Source organism: Cannabis sativa, chromosome 1, assembly GCF_029168945.1.
Source record: "Cannabis sativa cultivar Pink pepper isolate KNU-18-1 chromosome 1, ASM2916894v1, whole genome shotgun sequence".
Classification (NCBI taxonomy): domain Eukaryota; kingdom Viridiplantae; phylum Streptophyta; class Magnoliopsida; order Rosales; family Cannabaceae; genus Cannabis; species Cannabis sativa.
Window position 1 is genome coordinate 4627496 of NC_083601.1, and position 27422 is coordinate 4654917.

General features: G+C 32.0%; 3 protein-coding genes and 2 long non-coding RNA genes across 5 annotated transcripts in view; 2 read left to right on the forward strand and 3 right to left on the reverse strand.

Moving 5' to 3' along the window:
• Positions 1 to 552: 552 nt before the first annotated feature.
• On the forward strand, positions 553 to 4026 carry LOC133030255 (uncharacterized). Its single transcript, XM_061102904.1, has 3 exons — positions 553 to 914; positions 1527 to 3671; positions 3776 to 4026. Exons 2-3 carry the CDS (start codon positions 1529 to 1531, stop codon positions 4024 to 4026), a joined length of 2394 nt encoding a protein of 797 aa, XP_060958887.1. The 5' UTR covers positions 553 to 914; positions 1527 to 1528.
• Positions 4027 to 5279: 1253 nt separating this feature from the next.
• LOC133039875 (uncharacterized) lies at positions 5280 to 6129 on the reverse strand. The gene is made up of 2 exons (XM_061118939.1): positions 5644 to 6129; positions 5280 to 5564 (listed from the first exon to the last, which is right to left on the reverse strand). Exons 1-2 carry the CDS (start codon positions 6093 to 6095, stop codon positions 5411 to 5413), a joined length of 606 nt encoding a protein of 201 aa, XP_060974922.1. The 5' UTR covers positions 6096 to 6129; the 3' UTR covers positions 5280 to 5410.
• A 31-nt stretch (positions 6130 to 6160) lies between these two features.
• Positions 6161 to 9139, reverse strand: LOC133029042 (uncharacterized). Its single transcript, XM_061103268.1, has 5 exons — positions 8838 to 9139; positions 8650 to 8716; positions 6589 to 7317; positions 6334 to 6489; positions 6161 to 6241 (listed from the first exon to the last, which is right to left on the reverse strand). Exons 2-5 carry the CDS (start codon positions 8707 to 8709, stop codon positions 6161 to 6163), a joined length of 1026 nt encoding a protein of 341 aa, XP_060959251.1. The 5' UTR covers positions 8710 to 8716; positions 8838 to 9139.
• A 3927-nt stretch (positions 9140 to 13066) lies between these two features.
• LOC115703629 (uncharacterized) lies at positions 13067 to 15174 on the forward strand. Its single transcript, XR_009688825.1, has 3 exons — positions 13067 to 13262; positions 14141 to 14203; positions 14665 to 15174. It is a non-coding gene; the product is annotated as an uncharacterized LOC115703629 (long non-coding RNA).
• Positions 15175 to 21656: 6482 nt separating this feature from the next.
• Positions 21657 to 27422, reverse strand: part of LOC133039879 (uncharacterized) — a 28567-nt gene continuing 22801 nt past the window's right edge. Inside the window, exon 2 of the long non-coding RNA XR_009688826.1 lies at positions 21657 to 21945. This is a non-coding gene — a long non-coding RNA (uncharacterized LOC133039879). The remainder of the gene's footprint in view (positions 21946 to 27422) is intronic.

Sequence of the window (27422 nt, forward strand, 5' to 3'; positions counted from 1 at the left end):
ACTGTTTTTTATTTTTAAAAATAGAAAATTGTTTTTTTAAAAAACAATTTGGCTTGTTTGGCCTTGTTTTTTAAAAACAGTTTTTAGAAAACAAAATTACAAAAAAAAAAAAATAAAAATTGAAAACAACAAAATATTATTTTCTGTTTTAAAAACCAATTCACTTTTGGTCAATATTGTTTTTAAAAATCACTAACCAAACGTGACTTGTGTTTTAAAAACTTCAAAAATTATTTTTTGTTCTCATTTCTAAAAAACAGAAAACAATAACAAACATACTCTAATACTTTCTATTATTCTTTTACTTTCCAACATTAACAGTATGATCGCACCCAACATTATGCAAAACAATTAGAAATAATAATAATTCAATTTGTTTAGTACTTTACTTTAAATTTTTACATTATATTTTCTTTAATTAATTATTTTTGGATGATCTGGAATAAAATTATAATAGTAAAAGGGAAGGAATAATTGGTGGTTAATTTAAGTACTGCTCATCGCCAGTGTCAGTGCAGTTAAGTAGTACATCCAATTAATACCCATAAAATAAAGGAGTGAGTTGGCAAAATAGCCTTTATGAAAACTTTTATTAGGAAAATGGCTTTTCAAATATTTTAATTAGCAAAATAGTCTTTTTTTTTAATTGATATAATAATTGATATAATAAATACAATTAATATTAATTTTTCTTTATAATTAAAAAAAATAGATTTGGTTGGACTCCCATCACCTCTTTTCATTTTCATCTTCATCTTCAATTGAGTTCTTCATTACTATATGAGTTTTTATCTTCATTTTCATAGCACTACTCAAGAATTTCTTCTTCAATGGTGGTATTCATGCACATTTGACCTAAAAAATTCAAGAAACCCTTAAAGAAGAAGTGAAAATTCCATCCAACAATTGTAAAGGTTAGTAACTAACTTTACTCTCAAGTTTAATGATTGGGTATTTATTATTTTACATTTATATAGCAATATAAAGCACAAATTTAGGTTATTCTTTAAAAAAAAAAAAAAAAAAAAAGCTGGTGTGAAAACAACTCCAGTTCGAGGTTGAAGATGACCTGTGATATGCGACCATGTGCGACCAATTTTGGTCGCCTTTGGTCGCATATGGTCGTTTAGTGAAAACAAAAAAAATACTATGCGACCATGCGCGACCATGTAGGTCGCACATGGTCGCTCAGTGTAACTAGAAAACTACACTATGCGACCATGTAGGTCGTACGTGGTCGCACATGGTCGCTCAGTGTAACTAGAAAACTACACTATGCGACCATGTAGGTCGTACGTGGTCGCACATGGTCGCTCAATGTAATTAGAAAATTATATTATGCGACCATGTAGGTCGTACATGGTCGTACATGGTCGCACATGGTCTAACATGGTTGCTTTCTACTAATTTTTGGATTCCGACATGTATTTCTAAATGCATCTAAATGGCTTCAAAATAACTATAAGCTAAGTGATTTGATATTCTTACTTTACACTTGTTAATTTGAAACTTTAACTTTATGACAGGTATGGATCATATCTTTATATGCATGGACTATAATGGTGAGTGGAAGATTACCGATAATCGTATTTGGGAATGGTTTGGTACTGGTTGCAACAAGGGATTTGTGGTTGATCGTAGTATCAAGTTTCATCAACTAGTGAATAAAGTCTATGAAAAAATAGGTGTTGATCGAAATTTGTATGAAATTGAAATAACTCATAAGGTGGCAGGTGAAACATTCAACAAGATGGCACCAAGTAAGATTTGTGGTGATTCTGATGTGGAGGATCTATTTAAAGAGTTGTACAAAGTTAAAGAAGTGATTCCTTTATATGTGTGCGTAAAAAAGAATAATGATAAAGGAAAGACAAATTTTGTCAATGATGATTATGGTGATGGTAATGAACTCACTGGTAATGATGTTGAATTTGATTGTGATGATGATGTTTTTGATAATGGAAGCTTTTACGATAATTATTTTGGGTGTCATATAATAGATCAAGTTCCGAATGATCCAAGTTATGTCCCGAATGAAGATATACCTCAGAGTGGTGAAGGCATCATTGGTTCCAATCCCACACCAGATGATATTGTACATGAGAGCGGTAACAATGAACTTGAGGAATGTGATAAAGTAGTTGAAGAAAATAATGATGTAATTGAGAATGACATTGTAGTCGGAGGAGGTCAAATTATCCCTTATCAACATTATGATATGTTTATGGGAAATGTTGCACAATGTAATAGAGAAGCAAGTCAGGATAGTGGCAGACATGATGGATCGAATTTGAAAGTGGGTCAACACTTTGTGAGTAAGGATGAATTGAGTTATTATCTTAGCATCATTGCCATTAATGGGAGATTTGAAATGCGAACAACCAAATCAAACAAGTCTATAAAGGAGGTTCGTTGTGTCAGTGAAAATTGCTTATGGAGAGTGCGTGCTACGAAGATGAAAGATTCACATTTCTTTGTCATTCGACAATATCATAGTCTTCATAGTTGCTCATTAATGAACCGAAATGCCAATCATAGACAAGCATCCAGTCGCGTTATTGGTTCTCGTGTACAGGGACACTTTAAGAATAGTAAGGACCCACTTAACCCAAAAAGCCTTGCAGGATTCATGCGTGAGGAAATGAAAGTTCAAGTTAGTTATTGGAAAGCATGGAAAGGAAAACAATGGGCTCAAAATTTGATTAGAGGAACAGCTAAAGAAAATTTTGCATTGCTCCCTTCGTATTGTCACATGTTGAAGCGGGCAAATCCAACAGTTACTCACATTGAACTTGATTTAGAAAATAAATTCAAGTATTTTTTTATGGCTTTAGGTGTGGCCATAAGAGGGTTCACTTACATGAGAAAAGTAATTGGTATAGATGCAGCTTGGATCAAGACTAAGCATAAAGGTGTGTTATTAGTAGCAACTACACAAGATAGTGAATACCATAGTTACCCCATTGCATGGGGTTTGGTTGACAGTGAGAATAACACTTCATGGACATGGTTCTTAGAGAAGTTGAAGGACTTAATACCTGATAGCTCAGACTTATGTTTTGTTTCTGATAGACATCAAAGTATTGAACATGCAGTTCGTCGTGTTTATGTTATGGCTTCTCATGGGGCATGTTATTGGCATGTAAAGCAAAATATAAAACACCGTTTCAAAAGTGCTGCTGGGACTAAATTGTATAAGAAAGCTGCAATAGCGTACTGTATCGAAGAGTTTAATAAACAATTCGACCAACTTCGCAAAACATATCCACGTGTTGCTAAGTATCTTGAGAATGATGTCAAGTTCAGTAAGTGGTCTAGAGCACATTTTGTTGGTAACCGATATGAAGTCATGACCACTAACATAGTTGAGTCAGTGAACAATATGATGCGAAAGGCCAGAGAGTATCCAATTATTGCTATGATTGATTTTATCATTAGCACGATGGGACAATGGTTTTTTGAACGTCGGCGGGAAGCATGTGTAGTTACAACTCCATTAACACCAAAGAGGGAAGAAATATTACGCAAGAGATTGGATGAAGCCGGTTCATTGATAACTCTCCAGTTAAATGAGAATGAGTACAATGTGATGTGTGGAGAACTCGATGCAATAGTAAATTTAAGGTCAAAGAGTTGCACGTGCAAAGTTTTTGATATTGAGAAACTTCCATGTATCCATGCAATAGCGACGGCAGAAAGGCACAACCCCAAAATACTGGGGAACTCATATATTCTATGTGTTCACAGTACTACACATCAGAATATTGGTTGTTAGCATATGCTGAAACTATTTATCCTGTACCTCCAAACTCACAATGGACTGACATTCCTGAAGATATTCTTGCAGTACAAGTGATAGCACCTCCTGAAGACAAGACTATAGGAAGACCAAGAACCAATCGCATAGCTTCCAAAGGTGAATTTCTTAAGAAACAATATAATTGTGGAGCATGTGGACAGTCAGGACATAATTCGCAAACATGTCCACAAGTGCCATCAGATGGTAGAAGCACAACTCATGTGTGATTTATTATTATTCAGTTCTCTAAATTATATATTTAATGTTTCTTGTGTTTGATATATGCAAACTTTTATTTATATCTATTTGTAAAATTTATGCTAATTAAAGTACTTATTATGGATCTTGTGCGACTCTGTCCAACTCTGTGCGACCATGTGCGACCAAGTATATTTCAAAGTATATCCTAATATTGGTTTGTGCGACCCTGTGCGACCATGTGCGACCATAGTATATTTAAAACTTTATTCTGATATTGGTCTATGCGACCATGTGCGACTATATGCGAACACAATATATTTTAAAATATATCCTAATATTGGTCTATGCGACCCTGTGCGACCATGTGCGACTATGTGCGACCATAGTATATTTCAAAATATATCATAATATTGGTCTATGCGACCCTGTGCGACCATGTGCGACTATGTGCGACCATAGTATATTTCAAAATATATCATAATATTGGTCTATGCGACCCTGTGCGACCTTGTGCGACTATGTACGACCATAGTATATTTCAAAATATATCATAATATTGGTCTATGAGACTATGTGCGACCATAGTATATTTCAATATAATCATTTAATACATTATATATGACAATAAATTATTCAACTATATTTTCTAAGTTATTTCATTAAGTATGTATGTGTATAATTATTTAGTATAATTTATAAATTATATTTAAAGTATATTATATAATTGTATAAGTGTATGTGATTATTTAACTATATTATATATATATATGAGATTCAATATATAAAATAAATTATTTTATAAAATATGTATGTATAACCATTTAAGTATAATCTATAGATTATAATTAAAGTATATTTTATAATTGTGTAGGGATTTCACCATTAAAGTACATTGTATAAGTCTTGGTGACTATATAGTTACATATTTTAAATAACTCAATCATTGAATTACATGGTATAAGTTAATTTTTAACTATTTAAAGAATTAGAGTACACAATATACAAGTTTTTATCGAAGAACATAAAAGACCATGATGGTCGCATAGTGTAAATTCAAGGACGTTTATGGTCGTTCAGAGCAAATTTAGTTCTTTAAAGTTTGTTGAAGAACATAAAAGACCATGATGGTCGCATAGTATAAATTCAAGGTCGTTTATGGTTGTTCAGAGTAAATTCAAGTTCTTTAAAGTTTGTTGAAGAACATAAAAGACCATGATGGTCGCATAGTATAAATTCAAGGTCGTTTATGGTCGTTCAGAGCAAATTTAGTTCTTTAAAGTTTGTTGAAGAACATAAAAGACCATGATGGTCGCATAGTATAAATTCAAGGTCGTTTGCGGTCGTTCAGAGTAAATTCAAGTTTATCCACAAAATTACAAAATTCAGAATTACGAACAAGGACATGGTTAATTAAGGATCTGCACTACCCACATATAATTGAACTGCATATGCCTTCCTGTATGTATCTATGTTGTCGTCGTTGAGCAACATTGTAGCTGACTCGTTGCACTTACCAGCAATGTGCATTTCCATTGTCTTAAGCATGAATACACCACAATCTCCGCTATAAAGACAAATTTAACTACGTTAGCATTAATATTAACAACTTGGATTTAAAGGCAGATATATTAAATAAAACTTACGTTCTCTTGTTCAGAGGAACAGTATTTGCAGGAGCTACTTTTATACTCATGAGATCACTACACTGATGATGGAGGCTCCCAATATGGCAACTGTTTTTAAGTAAAAAAGGAAAATATGCTGCAAGTGGCTCCACAGATTTTTTCATTGCCTCTATGGAGTTCCAGTGATCTGGAATCGAGTCATAAATCAATATTGTCCAACTATGTCTGTCAACTACCACTAACATCCAGTGTTTACCATCATGCCAAGGCACATAGAAGTAATTGACATCTGACCAAATTCTTCCTCTAATTGGCCTGGTACCTTCGACAAACATCATTAGCTCTTCATTGGTCTTACATACATTATTGTTCTCCTCTCGAGATTCTTTGTACAGAGCACGCACACACTGTCCAAACTCATCTGTCAATATGCATATATCTTTTGGAAAGATATTATGAAACTTATCCATTCTTTTCCTAAATAAATAGGTAATTTCATCTACATGCTGCCAAAAAATTATTTTCTCATTGTTAGTTATGATGATAAAACAAGTCTTTCGTAAAACAATTCTGCCTTCTCCTTTGAGGTTGGAGCTAATGTAGGTCGTACAAAAAACTAATACACAAAGAAAATGAACTAACATAAGTTTCTTGATCATATTTTTTTAATACAATACAATAAAAAATTTTGCATGTGGATAAATATACCTCAGTATTATTTTCTATTACTTCTGATAATCTTGTAACTGTGACATTTTTATGTTTATCATTGATTTTCCAACCAAGCCATCGGGGAATATGATTTCCCGGGACTCTTTGTCCTACCATTTCACCCAACTTTGGCATTGCTTCGCAAATCCATATCTATCAAAGAAAAATTCATATCAAAATTATATCTCAAAATACAATAAAAAATATCTAAAAATAAATAAACTAAATTATAATCATAATCATATTTCTTACCAGAAATATCCAAGGACAACTAAAGAGGTTCCACTTAATATCCTTCTCACTTGGATTATTCTTCATATCTTTTTTTGTAATTTGCTCAATTATTTTCTCATATGCCAGCTTTCCCCAACAATAATTGTCAAATATTGGTAGATTATCCACTAGTTGTAGCCATTCAAGATCTATAGCCGAAGAAGGACTTGGCATTATTAGAAATGCACTGAGCAAATAGATAAAGCATAACTTCACTCTGTCTCTAGTCTTTGATTCTCTAGATATGCTATCTAGAGCATTGGCAACATCTGTTACTTTAATAGACATCATGTTCTTGAAGTACTTTTCTTTTAACTTGTTCTTAGAAGAAACAAGCTCCATTTCTTCAGGTGTCGGGCCACCATCAGTGTACAATCCAGATACAATTGCAAACTCTTGGAGAGAAAATCTCACAGGTTTTCCATTAATCAAAAACCATAACTCATGCCTCTTTTGGCAATCTACCCTCCTCAAAACTATCTGGTTTACTAAGGTGCCAGGAAAAAGCCCTTTAGTATCGAGGTCCAAGAGACGACCCAATTGGGAGTAATGTTTAAAAACATCCTGGTCAGACTTTGTGAGCCAATTCTTTATTTGGCCTATTACACTTAGCGGGGATTTGATGGTAACTTTAGATTTTGCAGCTGTATTAGTAGTAATGGCACGAGGTATACATGGAAGCTCTGTTGTTAATATAGTTTTGGGCATCTACAATAATAATGAGTGAAATGAATAAAAAATACATAAACGATAAGAACATAAATATAAAAAGTATAAAAAGAATTACAAATTTAACTAAATAAATAAGGTCACATGTGGTATGAAAATAGATAGTGCGACCATGTGCGACCCTATGCAACCTGTGCGACCGTGTGCGACCTTAGTGGTCGTTTATGGTCGTTTAGATTAAATTCAAGTTCTTTAAAATTGGTTAAAGACCATAAAAGACCATGATGGTCGCATAATATAAATTGAAGGTCGTTTATGGTCGTTCAGAGCAAATTCAAGTTTTTTAAAATTAGTTGAAGGACATAAAAGACTATTATGGTCGCATAGTGTAAATTCAAGGTCGTTTATGGTCGTTCATATCAAATTCAAGTTCTTTAAAATTGGTTGAAGACCATAAAAGACCATGATGGTCGCTTAATGTAAATTCAAGGTCGTTTATGGTCATTTAGATTAAATTTAAGTTCTTAAAAATTGGTTGAAGACCATAAAAGACCATGATGGTCGCATAATGTAAGTTCAAGGTCTTTATGGTCGTTCTTTGCAAATTCAAGTTCTTTTGGTTGAAAAACAAAAAAGACCATGATGGTCGCATAATGTAAATTTAAGGTCGTTTATGGTCGTTCAGAGAAAATTCAAGTTCTCTAAAGTTAGTTAAAGAACATAAAAGACCATGATAGTCGCTTAATGTAAATTCAAGGTCGTTTATGGTCGTTTAGATTAAATTTAAGTTCTTTAAAATTGGTTGAAGACCATAAAAGACCATGATGGTCGCATAATGTAAGTTCAAGGTCGTTTATGATCGTTCCATGCAAATTCAAGTTCTTTAAATGGTTGAAAAACAAAAAAGACCATGATGGTCGCATAATGTAAATTTAAGGTCGTTTATGGTCGTTCAGAGAAAATTCAAGTTCTCTAAGGTTAGTTAAAGAACATAAAAGACCAAACTCAAGGTCGTTTAGATTAAATTTAAGTTCTTTAAAATTGGTTGAAGACCATAAAAGACCATGATGGTCGCATAATGTAAGTTCAAGGTTGTTTATGATCGTTCCATGCAAATTCAAGTTCTTTGAATGGTTGAAAAACAAAAAAGACCATGATGGTCGCATAATGTAAATTTAAGGTCGTTTATGGTCGTTCAGAGAAAATTCAAGTTCTTTAAAGTTAGTTAAAGAACATAAAAGACCATGATGGTCGCATAGTGTAAATTTAAGGTCGTTTATGGTTATTCAGAGCAGATTCAAGGTCTTTTATCCATAAATTACAAAAATTAAAATTATAACTCAAAAGACTGTAATAAAATATATATGTTACCTGTTCATGTTCATTGGGTGGTGTGGGTATTGTGGTTGATGCATCACTTGTTGATTCCATTATAATTCTAAATGATTAGTTATTGCAATAAGAGATTGAGAGAAGAAAAATATTAATAGCTACAACTAAAAAAAAAAATAAAGAAAAGAAACAAAATGAGAAGAGACAAGGAAATTATTAGGGTTTACCTTTGTTAGAATGAATTTTAAATTCTTTTGTCTATGGCTGCCACCACTTGCCACAAGAAGAAGAAAAAGGATGAGAAGAGGAAGAGAAGAAGAAGAAGAAGAATGGTTCACTTGTGAGTATTCATGGTCTTTTTAGTCTTATTAGGAAGAAGAATGAGTGACTTGGGTGAGGAGAAGAGGAGAAGAAGAACAAAAAGAAAGAGAGGCTGTAAAAAAAAAAATTAGGGTTAGTATTTTGTTTTATGAGGTTTTAATTAATTTTGTTTAATATTAAATTAATTTTTTAAATGTTAAGTGTAAAATAAAAGTAATTAAAAAAAAAAGAAAATAGAAAAGTCTATTTTGCTAATTTCAATTTGTCAAAAGTCCATTTTGACAAATTTTTCTAAAATAAAGTATATAATTGTTCCTATGGAACCCCCAATAAGGGAGCATATAATCAGTATTTACAGCGTTAATTACATGGAATAATTGGACAGCAAATTATGCATGTATAGTATCCAAAAACCAAAAACAGACAAAAAAATGAAAACAAACTTCATGACTGTACTGTACTCAATCATTTTAATTTGTTTTGCTGGGACAAAAAGTTACATGTTAATTAAAAAACTATGTTATATACAAATGTCTCCAGCTAATATTATATGTATGTTCTACTTCAATTCTATAAGAGAAAAAAAATATATTATATTATATGAATTTAAATTCCATGTGACTAAAGTTAATTACTAGTACTTTCCTTGATAAGTTGATATTTATGTGAAATGATATAATAAAATTAATTAGCTTAACTCAGCTTAAGCTAGAAGCACCGACAAAGACTGAAGTAAATGTATGATTTAAGGCCCTCACATGCCTTAAATATTAACCCTTATTAATTAGGAACAAACAATATTAAGTTGGCCATTAACAAGAGTGAATTAATTATATTTGAATCTCAGTTCAAATTGAATAATAATAAATTGAGTTACTAGAGTTAATTTTATATCCTAAGCATGGGGAACATCAACCAAGAATAGTGGCACTTATTTACACACTTGGTAACACTTCTTCAATCTTCAATTTCTATTAGACAAGCTTACAGAACTTAGTAGCTTTAAAGATGAATCAAGATTCCAGAATGGAATTGTTAATACATGTTATGAAGAAGAGCCCATAACTTGGATATTACAATAAAGTGACACATAATGTACTCCATCTTCATACATTAAAAGGCGGGCCAATTCTCACTATTTTTATATACTGTTTCTATCACTTCTGCAAATACTGGTCAAAATCTAATCATATTCATATCTCAAAATTTGTAGGGCCAAAAATATGTAACTTATAATAAGATAAATGTAAACTGAGCTCTTTTTGACTTGTGTTGTGTGTGACTCTTGAAACTTTTTTAGTTTCTAGTCACCAAATCTATCAATATATACTCTACTTTCTTTTTTCCTTTTTACAATTTTTTATTGAGAAGGTATTTGTTTTCTTGAAAACAAAGATATACTATTTTTATTTATTTTTTGAAATATGTGTAGAATTATTTAAAATGGGTCACCGTCCGTTCCCTTTAGAAAATAATGAATAAATAAATAAATAAAAATTAATCTGCCAAGTCAATATGCATCATGATAAGAAAAGGCCCAATTATACTTTTCCAGACAAAGTATCAATAATTTTCAACGGCAAACTTGAAAGACTATGTCTTTTTTTAAAAAAGAAAAATTAAAAAACCAAAAACTATATACATATGTATAATATTTTATAGAAAAAAAAAAGCGTTGCATAAAAACAAACAGACTAATTACACAAAAGTTAACAGAGGTGGAAGAGTATCCTCCAAACATATAGACTCTGTATCCACTAAGAGAGTATACTTAGGATATTTATGAACATTAGTGTTAGCAAATCAAACAACATATTACATATGAGATCTATACTCCAAAAAAATTAGACACAAGATTTTTAATATCAGTTAAAATACAATGAAAATCAGAAACTAAAGCATCAGCAAAATGTAATCCTTTGAAATGAGAATCAGTTTCAGTCAATCAACCATTGGAGACTAAGAGAGCTACAACTTCCATAATTTCTAGTTTAAAACATCCCTCAAAAGGGTTAGATAAAGCCGCAATAATATCACTATTGGAATTACAAAGAATTGTTCCAAAACCACATTTTTTATTCATCATGTTTAACGCAACAGCAGCTGCATTGTTAATATCACTATTCGAGGGATGCAAGGAAATGGGCATTTTTATAATCCTCCATATAAGCCATAGCAAAATTCAACAAGATATTTGTTGGCTTTAGTTGGGTTCCATGCATTTATTTATTCCTTTCAGTCTAAATGCTCCAAAAAAACATACAAACAAACTGCTCCAACTTAGGCTTAAAAAATTTATCAAAAAATTGGAATAACATAGACTTACATGAATTATTGTATCCCAAATAATTATTCAGTTAAAAGCCATAGAGTCACCAAACTTTCCTAGCTCGCTTACACTCAATAAGGGCGTGGATAATTGTTTCATTGTGAAAAGAGCTTAAGGAGCATTGACTCGAGTTGCTAATATGCCTCCAATGCAACGTGGCAGTGATTGGTAGAAAGTCATGAATAGGGGTGTTCATCAAACTGTCCGCATCGCATAAAAAATGTAGTTATAAATTTTTTGCGGTGCGATTGTGATTTGTACTTTTTTCAAACCACGTGGTGCGGTGCAGTTTATAATTTTAAATTTGATAATTGCGGTTTAAACCGTACCGCACCATATATTATAAAATTACTAATTTTTACAATATAATTTTTATTTTATTTTCATTTAAGAATAAATATATGTTATATATGTATATATTACATTATTTTCTAAGAGACAACTTAATATAATGATTTGATGATTAGTATATATGTTATGATATTAAAACTTTAATAAGAATTTTTTTTTTGTATTGTTAAAAGTTTATTGATTGATTTTAAAATTTTTATTATAATATTCGATAATAATAATAGTATAAACTGCTCAAATCGCATCGCACTACATTGCATTTTTGTAGTGTTTTACGGTTTTAATATTTTGCGATACGATTGCGGTTTGCGAAATTACAAAAACTGCATAGCGATTTAGTTTGAAAAAAAATTTACAACCCGCACCACCTGCACTACAAACACCCCTAGTCATGAATCACCCACCATAAAAAAATTTGAACTTTGGAAAGCACTTTGAGTGACCAAAAACAATCCCACCATTGATTCTCTGAATTTGAACACGAAACTATTTCAGTATCTTGGAATTGGATTGCAAGCCAATAACAGACTTAACTGAGTAGAGGTCATCTGAGCTGTGGTGCCATATTTGCTGGTCCGAACGAGGTGTAAAGGAAAGTGGTAAATTAGTGATACGTTGCACATTAGGTGGGAGGAAAAGCTGATATAACATCTCATAATTCCAATCTCTATCCTCTAGAATTAACTTAGAAACTCTCATATTACGATCAGCTCTGAAGAACATCAATGGTCAAAAATTGGTAATACTTGGGAGCCACTGATTAGAAATACAAAGGATATTTGGGCCATACCCCACCTTCTATCGAACACTTTTTTTAAAGTAATTCACTTCTCCATGTAATTCTCCTCCAAGTCATAGAGGGGTGCAAACCTAAATCAGCATCTAAAAAGCCAGAGTGTGCAAAGTACCAGTGATATAGTAACATGCTCAGAAGTGAAGTTAGATTTGAGAATATTTGCCAAGCTTGCTTAGGTAGCAGTGCTTGTGTAATACCTTGAAATTAAGGAAATGGATTAGCAAAGCCCTAACTAGTTAATTGAGTATTATTGTAGAATTATATTATATTATAATTTATTATATGCAAATTAATATGAGAAATAACATGTTAAGACCCCGTTGGTGAGCCAGGGGCATTTTAGTAATTTTGACCCGAGATGGGTAAAACTGTGAATTTAATTTATTTACGTGCTTATGAACTATATTATTATATAGTATGTCTGTTTTGTCGTTCTTCAGGTGTGTTCTGACAAGTCAGCGCGGTATAGTCACAACTGGGTATTTCGGACCGAACCGGGTTTGAGGCCGAAATACAATTTTGGGATTATTTATTAGCATTTTAATAAAGTTTGATTAATATGAAATTTAATTGGGTATATTTATGTTGGAAATGACTATGTTTTCCTTAGAATGCTTTTATGTGTTATTTGGCCCTAGGGGCATTTTGGTAAATTGGCCTTTTGGATTAATTGCAACAAAAAGGAATTATTTTACATTTTAGAAAGAAAATTCTGTGTTATTTTCTCATCTCTTGGCTGAACCCTATTCTCCCTCTCCCTTCAATCTTTTCACTTCAAATCTTCCTCTCTTGTGTGTTGTTGAGCTTGTTGGAGCTTGGGGGATTTTGGTGTGCTTTGATTGTGAGAACTTTGAGGTATTTTCCAGCTCTTATTTCTGAATTTTATTGTTTTGATTCTGAAATGAAATAGGTATGAACTCATGGGTTATGTTCTTGAATTGCATGCTTATGGGTTTTAGATTGTTTATGGAGTTGTAGCCATGGTTGTGTTGTGAATTATAAGATTTGCTTTGTGTATGTTTTGAATGGTAAATTTGGGGATTTCTAGTTGCTAAATTTGGGTTAGAAAAAAAACATGCTGAATTTTGATTCATCTTGGTGACTTCCTTGTGTAGCTTCTTTATGAGATCTTGGTGATTTTGCTCAAGTTGGAGCTTTGAATTTTATGTTGTTTAATCTGAAATTTTGATGTGTTTTGCTGGTGTTCAAGCATAAAAATTATATATGTTAATGCCTATTTAAGTACTTTTTATTTGGTGAATGATTAGCTTGAGTTGTGTTTGGGTTTGTGTTGAATTAGATGAGTTTAGGGGCTAAAATTTATTGTTGAATGCTGATTTTTAGTTGCTGGTTTTTGGTGTTGTTGGAAGTGAATTAGGTGTAATTCCTCTCTAATTACTTGGTTTATGCTAGGTGAAAGTTTGGTATGATTGTGGGTTGATATAGCATGAAAATTGGTATTTTTGGATGCATTTTCGTGGCTGGAAACAGGGTTTCCTGGGTTTTTAAATCCAGTAGCCGCCGCCATTTTTGGCAGCTTATTGTATTTTTTTCGGGTTTTTGTTTTGGTCATAACTTTTGACTCGGGACTCCGTTTGGGACGTTCTTTATATCGTTAGAAAGCTCGTTCCGAGCTCTATCTGTATATCTGGAATTTAAATGCCCAATTTTTAATTTTTGGAAATGGATTTTGGGATTAACCCTATACTTGTGTATCCCGAAATTGTGACTAGGATTACCGGCACTTGGTCAGGAGCACCCGGAGATTTGGAATGTCCATATTTGCGGGACATTCGGTAAGACAGTAGTTAGCACGTAGAGATATGCACAATGACACTTATATGGAATGTGATTTATATGAGAAACTAGAAACCGGGATTAGAGTTATTACTCTAAAGTGAGCGGTTTATTGGCTTAGGGTTATTACCCAAGTGATTTGTTAATATGTAATTGTTATGCCATGATGTATATAGCTGTATATTGAAGTAAAGGGTTATGTGTTCAAGGCATAATCGGGTTGGACTCGGTAACTAGAACCGAGATGAACCGTTCTAAGGCCTTATTGTAATTAGACGTGTGAGCGTAACACGTAGGTCTATGCCACATAGACATAAATAGGGGTGTGAGCATAACACGCAGGTCTGTGTCATACAAACAAATATGAAATGGCATTATTATTTATGTGGTGAGTTATATATGATTGACGATATATTTTACTATCTTGCTGGGCTTGGCTCACTGGTGCTCTACTGTGCAGGAAAGGGTAAATCTGTCTCTGATCAGCCATGAGTATGGGACTTGGGCGATATATGTACATGTTCGGGCCACACTAGACCAAGTGGGTTGGGGTCTACCAGTGTTGAAACTTTTGTAACTCTATTTTGCCGCTTAGATCAACTAAGGAGAAAAGAGTTGTAATATTTTGTAAAATGATTTTTGGGATCCCGAAACATGCAACTTTTGTTTGTAAGGTTAAAATTATTACAGGTTTATTTTCATTCTGTTTTTGTTTAAAGTTTAATTTTCGCGCTTATTTTAAAACCAATCCCGTTTAGGGTATTAAGGTTTCTTAATTATATTGGGTAGCATGCCTAAATCTTAGGGCATTACAATTTGGTATCAGAGCCCAAGGATTTTAAACTTCCTGTAGACCGGCCACATGTACAATCATCGTCAGAGATAAGCTTGACTCATGGTGCAGTAATATGAAATTATTTAGTCGAATGACTCCGAAGTTTTAATGCTTATTGATTCATTTGTTAATTTAGTTTTTTTTCGCTGATTTACATTCACATTTTTCCTTATTTTCCAAATGTACTTTCAAAGACTCCAATTCATTTCTCATTCGCTCAATTTGTATACTCCATTCCATTTCGGATTCCATCATGAATTTCTATAAAAAAGATAAAAATTATCAAAATGTGAAAAATATATTTTTGCATAAACAAAATCGAAATATTAGTAATATAATTTCAGATAAAGCAATGACCTTTCCAAATTCTAATAGTAAAAAGCAAACAAAAATGAGTGAATATGATCTTACGTGGAATACTTTGAAAGGATTAAAGCTTGTTCACCGTACACTTTGAAAAAATTAAACTTTCTTCACTAAACTTTGGTGAAAATAATGCTACATATAAAAATGATATTACAAAATTAAATAGGAAACAAAAAATCAAATCTAAAAAAATCTAAATAACATTAAATAGGAAGGTATAAAAAATTAATTTTAAAATTCGAATTATTTAGTCGAATAATTTTATTTACAAAATAATATTAGTGATATTAGAGAAATAAGAGTACAATTATATTAGAAAAGTTTTAAAAAAATAAATATAGTAATATGAAATTATAAATGGTATGTGATTATATATTAAGTAAATTCACGTGTCAAAATTTATAGATAAAAATTTCTAAAAAAAATTGTCACCCAGTTTAGAGTAATCTAGGTTATATACTAAAGAGTTGACAAAGTATAGTAATCAATAATTTATACCACTAATATACTAAAAAGTATTAATTTTTCCAATTTAAGGTAATCTCAGTTACATATCTTTCACGTGTGTCACAATTTTAAAATAAATAAATAAATAAAATGGTACATAGATCACGTGGCACACTCTGATTGTGTCACAACTTTTACAATAAATAAATAAATACATATCATGGAAGAGGTTTCAATGGTTACATTTTTATTGTAACCATCATGGTTACATTTTTTTAAGCCATTGGATTACTATTAAATGGTTGTGATTATGTTGGAAATTAAATAAAAATAAATAATAAATAACTTGTAACCTGAAAGTAACCTAATCATTTATTTCATTATAAAACTTTAATTAAGATTAATTACATTTTAAAATTAAATTAATTATAATTATTAATTAATTTTTTGCAATTTATTACTATATAAGGATCTTTTAGCAATTTATTTTTTTATACTTAAATTATTTAAAATTTTATAACAAAAGTTTTTATAATTTAAAATTATACACATATAATTTTATAATTTAAATTTTATTATACTTGTAATCTTAATTTTAAATTATTACACTTAATTATTTAATTTTTTTATTTAAATATTTAAAAAGTAAAAAATAAAATAAGTTGAAGGATTTTTTAGAAAAAAAATGGCTGCACTTGTTATCGATTGATTAGCTTGAGGCCTCATACTTAGTTCATATAATTGTAACAAAATAATTAAATATCATTTAAAAATAATTAATTATTTGAAAATTTATTATAAGAAGAGAATTTTAATTTGTGTCAAAAGAAGTTTAATTTTTGTAAAAAAAAAATAAATTTTATTGTAAATATTATAATTAAATGGTTTAATTATTAAAATAAGTCAAGTAAGAATTTAAATATAAATACTAATGGCTAAAAGAGGTCTTGTTAAATATTTAATTAATTATTTTAAGAAAATAGTTAATTATAATTAAATAATTCTAAAAAAGGAATGTCTATTTAATTAATTATTTTAAGAAAATAGTTAATTACAATTAATTAAATCTAAAAAAGGAAAGTTTACCTATTAGTAACCTGCTATTACAGGTTAAAAAAAATGTAACCATATGATTACAATAAAAATGTAACCATTGAATAGTCACCCTACATATCATAACATAACAAGCTCACATTACAAATTCAATATATTCTATTCGTTCAACCATTCCCTATGAAAAATTAGAAGAAAAAACCAAGTTGAACTTACAATTCGCAAGACAGGTGTGAAACTATGTCCTTCAGCTTGTTCTCGGGCCTGTGCATGTTTCCAAAGTCTATGTTTACTTGGATGAACCCTTTGGATAGCAACATGACAAGCTTCTCTAATTGGTACAATTAAGAACTACATTATTAGTATATTTTTATACTATAAACAATGTATTTTTACATTCATTTTGATTCGTCTAAAAATATATGAGTGATTGATAATTTGATATTGCTCAAGTAATCATAATTTATTTTTTTAATTATTGTTTTAGGTTATCAAATTAAATTTATATATTTATATAATATATTTATAGGGCAAGACTATGGTAGGAGCTAGCAAAAGTTCTCTACCGGTAGGGAACTTTTTCTGACTATTGATTTTAGATCATGTGGTTATTATGATGTAAGGTGTATACTCTTACGATAGGACTGCTTGTATACAATTAAAATTTTAAACATATTATAATAATATTTAATTTTATTTTTTTAAAAAAAATAATATTAATAATTAAAAAATTTATAATTTTTTTTTAATTATTATTTTTTCTTAAAGTTACTTTGAATTATTTTTATATTGGTATTTATTTTTAAAAAAAAATTATTTTTTCTAAACTCATTTTTTTTTGGCTTCTCATAATTTACTGATGGTTTTTTTATGTTTACACCTAGTTTTTTATTTGTTTTGCTTTTTGGCTATGTGTAGTTCTAGTGTTATTAACTGTTTTTTCAATAGTTTTTATCTTGTTGTTTGGTTACTCTTTTAAGACGCCACTTATAAAAAAAAATTTAATTAATTTAGTTAGATATTATTTTTTTTGCTAAAAAAATTGAGTTTAAGAGAAACAAGTTGGTACAGTTCCAATTAAAGGGCATCTAAAATCATTCAAGTGAGCCTACATCAGAGGAACTTTTGAAAATAAATATCTATGTAAAAATAATTTAAATTAATTTTAGAAAATAATAATAATTAAAAAATTAAGTTTAATAAATTTTTTAATTATTAATATTATTTTATTTTTTAAAATAAATATATTATTAAATATTAGTATAATATGTATAAAGTTTTAATTATATACAAGCAGTCCTATAATAAGAGTATATACCTTACAATAATAACCACAAGATCTAAAATCAACGGTAAAAAAAAAAGTTCCCTACCGGTAGAGAACTTTTGCTAGGTCCTACCATAGTATTACCTTATATCTATATATTTATAAGCTAAAAAATATGAGTTAGCAACCTATTATTTTTTTCTCATATTTTTTATTCATATCTCTTCTAAGTGATATTTGATATACTTAACTGAAAAAATTATATAAAATAATAAATTATAAATAATGGTTGAATATAAACTAATAATATAATTAAATTAATCAATTTATAATCAACCTTTTATAGTAATTAATAATAATAATAATAATAATAATAATAATAATAATAATAATAATAGACGTAGAAAAATATTATGTTTTAGATTATATCACTAATTATAAGTACAACATATATTTATATATTAAAATTACAAAAGTTTGGAACTAGTTTTAAATAGAGTAATTTGCGGCATAAATACCTAAGTTTAACTCCCAATTGCAAATAAATACTTAAGTTTAATTTTTAGCGGTAATCATACTTAAGTTATAATTTTAGAACTTTTGCAGGTATCTAATTGTTAGTTGTTAAGTAAATTACCACGTGGCAAATCCTGATTGGTCCAAGTCATTAAATTTTTATTTTTTTTAAAAAAAATAATTTAAGTATACTAATAAGAAAATGACATGTGGATAATGACATAATATTTAACGGTTAGGTACCTAGAGAGTTCTAAAAATATAACTCAGGTATTATTACCGCCAAAAATTAATTTAGGTATTTATTTGTAACTAGGAGTTAAACTTAAGTATTCATGCCGCAAATTATTCTTTTAAATAAGTATAACATACGTGATTATAAAAAAAAAATTGTAAAATCTTTTAAATACCAAAATAAATAACGTGTACTAGACCGATCATGTACCGAAGTCTATTTTTGTAATGCATAGATATGCTACTTTTTAAACGTTTATATAAGTAATCATGCATTAATTTAATTATTTATAAACTACTTTCGAATTAAAATAAATAAGTAAATGATGTTTTTTTTTTTAAATGGAGAAAATTTTATTTAACAAGAACGTTTATCCATTACAATAGATAATAAATCAGAATGAGCATTAAGCTCACTAAAGATACAACCTGACAGAAAACAAGACTTTCTTGCAACACAGTGCGCGACCTTATTTGCAGATCGTTTAACAAATAAATAAAATAGACTACTTTCTAGTTAAAAATAAATAAGTAAATGAGTTTTTAAAATAGTATAATTTTTTTTTATCAACAAAACAGTATAGTGGCTGAAATAATTGTTGATATTATTTCATATATATATATAGGGTAATACTATGGTAGGACCTAGCAAAAGTTCCTTACCGGTAGGGAACTTTTTTTTTTTACCGTTGATTTTAGATCTTGTGGTTATTATTGTAAGATATATACTCTTATTATAGGACTGCTTGTATATAATTAAAATTTTATACATATTATAATAATATTTAATAATATATTTATTTTAAAAAATAAAATAATATTAATAATTAAAAAATTTATTAAACTTAATTTTTTAATTATTATTATTATTTTCCAAAATTAATTTAAATTATTTTTATATAGATTTTTATTTTCAAAAGTTCCTCTGATGTAGGCTCACTTGAATGATTTTAGATGCTCTTTAATTGGAACCGTACCAACTTGCTTCTCCTAAACTCAATTTTTTTGGCAGAAAAAATAATATCTAACTAAATTAATTAAATTTTTTTTTGATAAGTGACGTCTCAAAAGAGTAACCAAACAACAAGATAAAAACTATTGAAAAAACAGTTAATAACACTAGAACTACGCATAGCCAAAAAGCAAAACAAATAAAAAAAACTAGGTGTAAACATAAAAAAACCATCAGTAAATTATGAAAAGCCAAAAAATGAGAAGCCAAAAAAAAAATGAGTTTAGAAAAATAATTCTTTTTTAAAATTAAATACCAATATAAAAATAATTCAAAGTAACTTTTTAAAAAAATAATAATTCAAAAAAAAATATAAATTTTTTAATTATTAATATTATTTTTTTAAAAAAAATAAAATTAAATATTATTATAATATGTTTAAAATTTTAAATGTATACAAGCAGTCCTATCGTAAGAGTATACACTTTACAGCATAATAACTACATGATTTAAAATCAATGGTCAAAAAAGTTCTCTATCGGTAGGGAACTTTTGCTAGGTCCTACCATAGTCTTGCCCTATATATATATAAAGGTTAATATCTACAAATTATTAAATAGATTCTCTGATTTATTAAATAATGAAGGTGTTTAAAATAATTTTTTATTTTTATTTTTATAGAATTCTACATAGAAATTCCTATTGCAACTAGTGCTGCAATCTAAATTGCAACAAAAAATTGTATAGAAACCCCTATTGCGCTGCAACCACTTTAGAAACCTCAAACCGTAAATTTGAAAAAAAAAAAAAAGTAAAAAAAAATAGTATATAAGGTAATTCCCCAATAAAAAATTAATTTTTTTTTTAAAATAGTATAAAATAGTATTCTAAGTTTAATTAATGATATGTTTTTAATATAATTAACTTGAAAATAATTTATAGCACGAACAAATGCAGGAAATATATTCAATCTTACCATAACATCTCTAGATGTGGTTATTATTAAGTTTTATTTTAATAAAAAATAAGCTCAAGATACTATTTCGTGCTATTTAAAAAAAATGAAATTTGTAGCATAAATACCCATTTTGTTCATTTTGTTGCTAATAAGTACTTAATTTTTAAAAATTGCAATATTAATACTCAAAATCCTACTTTTACATTCTGCCGTTAGTACCCACTAGGACTGAGCATCGGTCGGTTTTTTTCTATATAAAAATCCAAAATTTAGTTTTTGGTCTGGATTGGTGCAATCCGAAAACTGACCGACCAATCCAAAACCTATTTTAAAACCGACCGTTTTGAACCGCGGTTTGGTCGGTTTAAACTGCCCAAACCGAACTTTTTTTTTAAAAAAAAAAAATAATCCAATTTATTCTATAAATACATTATTTTACATTTTACAACTACAAACATATAAATTAATTGTTCAAAAACTAATTATCTTATTCTTTTAACTTTAATATTAATAAAAAAGTAATATATTATTTTTATATATTATTAGTAACTATAATAAATGGAAAAAAAAAAACTTAATAAATTAATATATATATGTATATGTATAACGGTCGGTTTCGGTTTTTTCGGTCGGTTTATTACCAAAAAAAAAGCCGACTGTTCAACGGCGGTTTTAACCGTTAGCGGTTTTTTCGGTTTTCAGTTTCGTCGGTTTCGGTTCCAACGGTGTTCGGTAGGTCGGTTTGAACGGTTTTTTCAATTTTTTAGATTTTATGCTCACCCCTAGTACCCACTACACAGAGTTATTATTAAGGACACATGTACTGTCTTGATAATTGCTCCTTTTTTCTTCACCAAATTAATTAAGTAAATACATAAACTTAATTAAATAAAAATAAACAAGTTAATAATATTTTAAAACATATATGATCAAAAAAAACCTAAATCAGTAATTTTTTCAAAATTTTTAACACCCATGAATGAAAACAACAGTCATAAACATGACCAATTAACCCTCTTTTGTTTTCCAATCCTTCATTTGCTTCACAATTTATCAGTATTTGATGCTCATTCATCAATCCTTCTTCTCATAATCCATCAATTAGCCATGCACCTCTATTAGGGAGTCTTTTTCTGTTCTGTTATGTTTGTTATTTCAGTTAGTGCAGAGTGGTGATTCTCAACTGTTTTCTGTTAAATCAGTTGAGTCTTTCTTTCTCTCTTGTGATCTATATAAGTCACTTTGTACTTTGTAACTAAATAACAATAATACAATGACTCCCTTTGATTCACTTTCTCTAGCTTTCTTTACTTCCTCTCTGTTTTTTGTTCATCTTTATCTTTGATTGTTGTTTGGTCTCTTTCATCATGAATCGAAGGAATACCAACCATAATATGGTATCAAAGCCTTCTCCACCATTGACGGCGAATATGGCGACTGTTGCAAGTCAAAACTCGGCCAACCCTTCGAACCTTGGAAATCCCTCAAACTTGCAGAGGAATCGAAATCGTGATGCTGATGAGTTCTCCCCTGTTCACTTTACACATAATCTTTCCGTAAAATTGAATGATCATAATTTTCTTCTTTGGAAACAGCAGGTTCTTGCTGCGATTCGGGGCAATCGTTTGCTGAAGTTCATTCAAGATGGAGATCCTCCACCTCTATTCCTTAGTGCTGCTGATCGTGCCTCCTCAACCTACAATCTTGAGTTTCTCGACTGGGATGTGCAAGATCAGTTGTTGGTCTCGTGGTTGTTATCGTCTATGACGGAGAGCCTCCTTACTCGAATGGTTGGGTGCAACACAGCTCGTCAAATCTGGATAAATTTGGAAAAACATTTCACGCTCAAAGTCTCATCTAAGATCTTGGAATTCAAGACTAAGCTCCAGAACTTAAAGAAAGGCGCACTGTCTCTTAATGATTATCTGTTGAAAGTAAAGCAGCATGTTGATCTTCTTGCGTCTGTCGGAGAAGTTCTTAGTGATCGTGACCATATTGCAACCATCTTCAAAGGACTTCCCAGCAACTATGACACCTTCGTCATTTCGACAAACACTCGTATTGAAGGGTACTCCGTTGGAGAAATTGAGGCCTTATTGCTGGCATCCGAATCCAGAATTGAGAAGACAAATCAAGATCTTGAACTTACAGCAAATCTTGCTACTTCTGAGGCTGAGCAACAACCTGAGGTGAACCTAGCTTATCAGAATTGATTCAATAAAACCAATTACCCTCCTCGGCCCCCTCTGCAATTTGGATCTTTTACTCCCTAGTTCTCTGCTGCAAGAGGCTCTCCATCACATCGTGGTGCTCAGTTTTACAATCCCAGGGGCAGTGGTTATGGTACACCACAATACTCCTTTCCTCAATACACTCAGGTTACTCGAGGAGGTTTCACCAGAGGAGGCAGGACAAGCAATTCCTCCAACAGACCTCAGTGTCAACTGTGTCTCAAAATTGGTCATACTGTGGTGGATTGCTTCTACCGGTTCGATAAAAGCTTTACTGGTTTCCAATCAAACCCTCATGCTTCATCTCCACAAGCTAATGTGGCACACACATCTGGACAAAACGATACCAACTGGTATCCCGATTCAGGAGCAACGAACCATTGCACACCCGATGTTCACAACTTGGCTTCTAATTCTCCCTATGAAGGATCTGAGCAGCTGGTTGTAGGAGATGGCACAGGTTTGTCTATCAAACATATAGGTCATTCTGCTATTTTACCTAATATTCATAATGCTTCTCCACTTATTTTAAATAACATGCTTCATGTCCCCGAGATCACCAAAAATCTAATAAGTGTTTTTAAGTTTGCTAGAGATAACAGTGTCTTTTTTGAATTTCATCCTGATGTTTGTCTTGTTAAGGATCAGGTTCCTCACAATGTTTTGATGACTGGGACATACCAGAATGGCTTGTATTCCTTTAATTCCTCTCAGCTGCACTTGCTGCCTTCTGTTTGTCCTACTGGTGCTTACAGCAACCCTTCTCAACCACAAATTCAGTAACCCAAAACTTTGACAGCCACTGTTTTCTCACCTACACAGTGCACCAGACCTAATGTTTCAGATAACACTGCTTGTATTTCACAATTTGATGTTTGGCACAATCGACTTGGCCACCCTTCTGAAAAAGTGATCAAGTCTGTGCTCCAATCATGTAATATACAATGTTCTAATAAAGATAACAATTCTATTTGTCAAGCATGTTGTTTGGGAAAAATACACAAATTATATATGCGGGTTGATGGACCCGTTGTTAGCTCCATTGGCGTGATTTCCAGCCATGATGATATTGTTCTTTGAAATGAATGAAATCTTAGTCGATTCCCACAGACGGCGCCAAATATTGTCGAGTGAATTTCGCAACACCAAATTATATTATTTTATTAATATGAAAGAGAATTTTATGGGTAATGACGAGTGCGAGTATTCAACCTAGAATGGCGAGTACTCGGCTGGGAATGGGAAAACAATCAACATAACACTGGAAAATAACAGTAAGACAGAGAATTATAGTGGTTCAGTCAGATTATGATCTGCTTAGTCCACTGTAGCAAAGGATTCGTCGGTGCCATTTCATGGTGGATCACCTCTTTATATACAAAGCAGGTGTCCAATCGGTTAAACTAGGATCACATTCATTGTTAATCCATTATTTACATATTGAATTGCAATAATTAAACCCAAGCAACGTTAACATTAATAAATGAACGACAATTACTAAGTCCATCAACGTATGCGTCTTCCGCATCTGCGAGTTGGCTGTTCATGTTCCGTTGTTGAGCTCGCAGGGTTATTAGTACGTTTGGAACGTCTGCGCCCTTAGGTAATTGCCTCTTGGAGACATCGCATTTCGAGCTGATAGAACCTAGACATGCGAGTCTATATCGGTTTATCAAGGCTATTGGATCGTTGGGACCAAATCACATCATAGAGAGTTGATCTCTATGCTTTCGCAGAAGTATAGAGAGGATACTCGCATATGTCCTGACACATGCGGGTTGGATCCATCCTGTATAATGTGAGTTAAAGTTATGCGATTCGACTTAGGTCGTACTCGCAGTATCTCGCTGGTTTTATCCTGGGCGAGGTTAAAACATCGAGGAGTCTCTCATGGACAATTCAGCTTTTATTGGAAATCTGAATACACGTGTCCTTTAGATGGGAGTCTGGTCTCGAGTTTCTAGGTGAGAGAAATCTCACTATAACACATGCCCCTAGTTTCGCAATGTGACAGGTGCGGTCACAGAGGGAAACTATTACTCGAGAGACAGGTGAAGGGTTGTCACGAGGAGGTGACCTTTTGGTTGTCCCATCGAGGGTTTCGAAAAATGACGGCTGTAATTATTACCTTTTATTGCATTTATGGTGCCACGTCACTAAAACTCCTCGGTTTTTGTGTAGGCGTGGTCATGGTTGGCCGTTGGATTGGGCGACCTTAGGCATTCCAGTTGCCACGTGTCGTGATCCCAATTAATGAGGGATATGGGTATTTAAACCCTTTGATACGAATCAAATTCCCTATTTTTCCCTCTTGTTTCTTAACTTCCTCTCTCCCTTACAGAAACTTCAAAACCATTCTCACCTTTTGCTCAGATTTCTACCATTCATCTAAAGCATCCTTCAATCTCAGAAGCAATCAAGAGTAACCGCAGGAACAACTTGCCAAACTAAAGGTTAGTTTCGAGTTCCATTGTATTTCTTGCTTTCTGTATTTGAGAAAGGGTGTTCTTTCTGGGTTTTGGTATTTTGGGGCTTTTAGAAAATGCATGTTTGTAAGGGATATGTATGAGGTTATATTTTTTGGGTAAAAAACTGGGTAATTTTATGAAAAATGACCTGTAATTTGGAATAACCGCATACTGTGTAAGAAACATTTAAATAGACGCTGTTTCATACTTTGAATACTTGCGGGTATTCGGATGCACAGTTCGAATACTCGCACACTGACAGAACTTATTTACCTTTGACTATTTAGCTAGCTTTTTTAGGATTTTATATGCTGTGGGTTGAATTGCGAGAGTATTAATCGCTATTCCAAATGGTGGGTGTGTCTCAGTATTCTAATGGTCATATATGCGATTATATGCCCCTTGAGATACTGAGATACACTCAGCCATTTGCAACATGCGTTGATATTCAAATGAGCATACTCCTTGGCTTATAGGTAGTCTCGGAACGGTGGGAGTAACTCAGTAATTTCAGGGTCATGCCTGGGAACGCATGCCCCTTGAGTAACTGAGTTTCTCCCAGCCGTTCCTGGAGATATATCACTTGGCCCAGGATGCGCGACTTACTCGCGTTTCAACTCGCATACAAATGGGGTGGTCAACATTCGTAAGAATGCTGACTATTCTGGCAACTGCGATTCTATAATTTTAATGTGGGTGAGATCACTTATTTTTGTTTTTCACACATTCATCACGCTGAAAAGATCTTCTATCTTTCAGATGAGCGACTTGTCGGATAGCCAACAGCTCGGCTCTGGAGGCCGTGCATTTGATGGCGACAATGACCAGGAGGAAGACAGCTTTCTCCCAACCTCGATTTCAGAAGAGGAGGCCGCGCCAATAGAGCTAGGCTCGATGTCTTCTGCAGACATCGAAAGAATGGTACAGGAACTTGCCGAGCCTGGGACCATCGACATTCGAGACAGCGAGTCCACGGTGTCAGCCTGCGACTACCTTATTCACTCGAGGCATGCTCCTGACGTCGAGGTCGAGGAGGTGGACGATGATTGGACGGCCCCAGCTCGCGAGTCAGGCGAGGATGAAGAAGAGGCGGAAGGGAGCGGGACAGACTCGGTTGACGACACTCAGCTGAACGAGCCCTTCGCGTGTGAAGATCTGATTTCGAGGGTTTCCAAATCAGATTTCACTACCTTTGTGAGGTTAAATTTGCTGCGACTTGCGTTTCAGCGACCTAAACCGTCCCAGAGGGCGCATCTCCCGTTTACCAATCTTGCGATTATTCCCACAGAGGATGTGGTAGTCTCAATACCCATTCTCCGATGTGGGGTATCGGTCCCCTTCCATCCTTTCATCGCAGCTATTCTCAGGCGATATGATGTATCACCTTTTCAACTAACTCCAAACAGTTATCGCACTGCCCTAGCCTTCTATCTGATGTATATGGAGTATGTTCATAGGGCTCCCTCAGTAGAAGAGTTCAGCTATTTCTACGACATAAAAAGCGTAGGTCTTCATAACGGCTTCTACTGTTTTAGCAAATGGGCGACTTCTGAGATCAATGGAGTAGAAGGAATGGTGTCGAACATGGGGGCTGGAAATCGAAGTGGTTTTACGTCTTTAAAGTCCTTGGGATTAGAACTGACTTTAATCGCAGACCTAGTATGTCGCGTGTTTTTTAATTTAGGCATTTTCTGAATTACTTTGAGATCTTATGCTAACTCGCTCTTTCTTGTTCTCGCAGATAGACCAGCTCGACCGGCACTCGACGCAACTCGCAGAGAAACAACCGAAATCCTTGGGAGCCTTCCGGTACAAGATCGCGACTGGCAATTACTGTGTACGACTGCCAAGCTGCGAGAACACCAGCTGATTCCAGAGAACGCAAGTCTTC